We start from the raw sequence: 3,932 nt of genomic DNA, 5'->3' as shown, positions 1-3,932 counted from the left end.
AAACCGGCTAATACGACCCGCCCCTTTGTATAAAAACTCGCACATTTTATTGGGTAAATCTGCTGTCTTTCACGTGAAGTGGTATCCTGACTGGCTGTTCAAAAGGCGTGTTTAAAGCTTGAAACAATTTTATTTAATCTGATTGGTCAACGCTCCTGTCAATTCCAGCAGCGGTTTGTCACGTGATCAAGACATCATGGCGTCTACCATAGAGCGTGGAGCTCCTCCAAATGCGTTAGGAAGCAATATGTCCCTCAAAAAAGCCCTTTCGGCAGCAAGTCCCCTCTCCCTACGAATTGTTGCTGAGTGCCCGGTGACAAAAGCAAGAGCCTGTGATTTAATACTACCACACGCCGCCGTGAGCACTCCGGTTTTTATGCCTGTCGGAACTCAAGGGACCCTGAAAGGAATCACAGTGGATCAACTTGAAGGTCTTGGTTGCCAGATATGTCTGGGAAATACATACCACTTGGGCATGAGACCTGTAAAATACCTTCTCTTATTATTAACTTTATTTCATTCCGGTTTGTGTCGTGTCAAGACTAAAGAAGAAACCCGTTATTCATTATCAACAGGGACCGGATCTGATCGAAAAAGCCAGTGGTTTGCATGGGTTCATGAACTGGAAGAAAAATCTTTTGACTGTGAGTGCACATTGATTACTATTACTTCTGACAATACAGTTATCCTGCTATGTGTCTCGATGTATAGATTTGTATATAGACTTATTAAAACGTGTAGTCTAATATTGTCTCCCAATATTTGTAGGACAGTGGAGGGTTTCAGATGGTATCCCTTGTTGAATTGTCTGAAGTTACTGAAGATGGGGTGAAGTTTAAGTCCCCCTATGATGGCAAAGAGATCCTTCTGAGTCCAGAGAAATCCATCAGCATACAGAACAGTTTGGGTATGCAAAATTTACATTTCTTTGAGGCACTTATGTCATTACACATTTATTTCATTTATGTAATTAACACATTTTCCTCTCACTAACGTATCTTATAAAGGCTATTTTGTTATTTTTATTTTCTTAACGTTCTAGGTTCAGACATCATGATGCAGCTTGATGATGTAGTCAGCAGTACAGTAACAGGACCACGGGTAGAGGAGGCAATGCATAGATCTATTCGCTGGCTGGACCGGTGCATTGCTGCCAATAAAAATCCAGACAGACAGAACCTTTTTGCAATCATCCAGGGAGGACTGAATGCAGAGCTGCGGAAAAAGTGTCTAGAAGGTAAAACTTCTGACTCTGTGGCAAATTTGATTACCCACATCCTTCCCTACATAGCGGATATTTATTTATAGAATTTAAATAGCTTGAAACCCGTGATTTGTCCTATTTCTGTTTAAGCTTCAGCTCAGTCCGTCTACAAATGTAAATTATGTTGCGTGATATTTTCACTTTAAGTTGTGAACAATACTAAGGTTTATTTTTAAACAGCCACCATTTTTGTGAAAGTTATGCTGGAAATTAAAGAATCGGAGTAAGATTTGTTATCTCCTTATGTTAGAAATGACTCAACGTGATGTTCCTGGGTTTGCCATTGGTGGCCTGAGTGGTGGAGAGGAGAAGGATGACTTCTGGCGGATGGTAACACTTAGCACTGACCACCTGCCCAGAGAAAAGCCTCGATATCTAATGGGTGTTGGGTAGGTCAGCTTGTGTTCTGGAGAAATATTAAATTATTTTTTGTATGCTTTAATCAGCTTTATAGTGTTTTACACTCTGGCATAAGGACATACGTGATCCTCATGTTCTGCAGGTATGCTGTGGATTTGGTGGTGTGCGTTGCTCTGGGTTGTGATATGTTTGACTGTGTATTTCCCACCCGCACAGCAGTAAGCTCTTTTCATCACATATTTTAATATATATTCTTTAAATTAATTTAGGTGTAATAAACACTTCACAAAGTAATAACAAATGTAACCGTTATTTTCCTTTATTTGCAGAGGTTTGGCTCTGCCTTGGTGCCGTGGGGATCTCTCCAGGTGAAACACAAACAATATGCTAAGGACCTTCAGCCGATAGACCCAGACTGCCACTGTCCCACCTGCAGGAGGTAAGTGAAGGTGTCATTGACCTGGTGACTCCGTTCAGCATATTAACATAACACTTTTTATATTAACTATCACCATATTTCCTCATCAGACGAAGTCATTTCAGTGCTTAACTTTGAAATGTTTAAAACTGATTTCTGTACCAAGCAAGAGATCCGTTAACTACTCACCCCCCCCCCACTCAGTGTTAATGATTTCAGGGCTGATTCATGTTCATGTACCCCGCTTACCTGTAAAATTGCAAGTTTTTGTCTTTCAGACATAGCCGGGCTTACCTCCATGCTCTTTTTAAGAATGACACTGCAGCAATGCATCACATCACAATCCACAACATTTCCTACCAGGTAAGTTTAATTAAAACTCTTTACAAAAATGATGAATATATTTTGTAATACATGGCATTGTAGATTGTAGCTAATTATTAGCTCATTTAGGTTCTGTTTTTGTAATATTATCTGAAAGATATTTGATAAATGAGCACAGTAAATGAAGCTCCAGCAGATCTTCAGTGTCCACATTGTCTATCTATAATTAAATGAGAACACATTTGGTAATTATAGTTATTAATGCTATTCAACAATATAAGACGAATGTTTATCTTTGCAGCTCACCCTGATGCGCTCTGTGAGACAGAGCATTGTAGAAAAGAGGTTCCCCGAGTTTATACAGGCATTCATGAAGCGAATGTTTCCCTCTCCTGATCAGTATCCCAGCTGGGCTGTTGATGCTCTCACCTCGGTCAACATCAAGCTAGAATAGGACCCGGAAGCTAGCTCTATTTATGAACCAGGTGTAAATTTTAAACTGTGACTGAAAGATTTTATGTATCTTCAGTTGCTTTTTAATGGGTCTCTGGCTTGCACCAATTTATTTTTGTATGTTTGTTGATATCACAATGTTTTACGATGTCCATGGATAAAGTTATGACCATTTTTTGCTACAGCTGCTGCAAATATGCCACATGTTTTACTATGGATCTTATAAATTCAGATTAAATTGATTTTAAATGAGGTTTAAAATGCACAAACTGTTTCTATGATGTGCTCAAGTGCTTTCTGTTGTTTCCATGGTTACGCAGCTATCAGCACCTATTAAAATGAAATGTTTTGCCTTTCTGTCAAGGAAATGTGCTGCATGTGTTTAGTCTTCTGCGTTCAATAAAGTATGCTTGTGTTAATACAGCCCAGTTTGACAGAGCAGTAGCTGCCAGTACAGTATTCACATGTTGTATGTGCTCGTGTCATGATGTCCACCAGAGGGCAAAATATTCCAAACAGGCCGAGGTTTAATGCACTCGCCATGGTCTGCTGAACAAGTGTTGTCATGGTTAACAGCAGTTCCAATCGTTTACAAAAGGGGCATGATTTCTGAAAGGTGAGACACAAACTGACGTATAGGCTTTAAATAAAATCGCAAATGTCCAATTCTTTGTATAGGCAATAATCCTCTTTAATCTTTTTGACCCGGGGGGATATTTGCTTAATTCTGTGCCTGGTGCATGTTAATGAGTCGAAGCTAATCTGAATAGAACCTTTTGTCTCTGGCCTGAAGTCATCAGCTCTCATGAGCATTATCATTTCTCATTTTCCCTCCGGTTTCTGTTTCAGTGTATGTCAGACTCAAACCTGTGACATCTAGTGGCAGCCAATATGCACGCACACATAACGGATGTAAATGACCAGTAGTTCTTAATTATAGCGTGGCCACAGACCGCTGTAGTAAAGTTGTTTCTTTTAGTGTGGGAAACGAATGTCTCTTGTATTTCAAGTTTTTACTCCCAGTCTTTGTTATTATTACAGAACCCAGACCTTTTTGTTATTCACTGAGAAATCACCAGCGCTCAGGCTTTAATAAATACTGTCGACATGATG

The 3,932-nt window shown here is 39.6% G+C and overlaps 1 protein-coding gene across 1 annotated transcript; it reads left to right on the top strand.

The window, feature by feature from the left end:
- The first annotated feature begins 194 nt into the window (after window positions 1-194).
- On the top strand, window positions 195-3,770 carry qtrt1 (queuine tRNA-ribosyltransferase 1). Its single transcript, XM_003964737.3, has 9 exons — window positions 195-484; window positions 576-644; window positions 769-907; window positions 1,043-1,237; window positions 1,515-1,653; window positions 1,767-1,842; window positions 1,954-2,063; window positions 2,321-2,405; window positions 2,668-3,770. Exons 1-9 carry the CDS (start codon window positions 197-199, stop codon window positions 2,818-2,820), a joined length of 1,254 nt encoding a protein of 417 aa, XP_003964786.1. The 5' UTR covers window positions 195-196; the 3' UTR covers window positions 2,821-3,770.
- The last annotated feature ends 162 nt before the right edge of the window (window positions 3,771-3,932 follow it).

This window comes from Takifugu rubripes, chromosome 5 (assembly GCF_901000725.2).
Source record: "Takifugu rubripes chromosome 5, fTakRub1.2, whole genome shotgun sequence".
Classification (NCBI taxonomy): Eukaryota; Metazoa; Chordata; class Actinopteri; order Tetraodontiformes; family Tetraodontidae; genus Takifugu; species Takifugu rubripes.
Note: the sequence above shows the minus strand (reverse complement) of the source record. Positions and strands in the feature narration are given on the sequence as shown.

Excerpts from the sequence above, each read along its gene's own strand:
- qtrt1 (XM_003964737.3), top strand. The coding sequence starts at position 197 with ATGGCGTCTACCATAGAGCGTGGAGCTCCTCCAAATGCGTTAGGAAGC. Across the intron at positions 645-768 it reads GGAAGAAAAATCTTTTGACT|GACAGTGGAGGGTTTCAGAT; the intron begins GTGAGTGCACAT and ends CAATATTTGTAG. Across the intron at positions 1,654-1,766 it reads CGATATCTAATGGGTGTTGG|GTATGCTGTGGATTTGGTGG; the intron begins GTAGGTCAGCTT and ends CATGTTCTGCAG.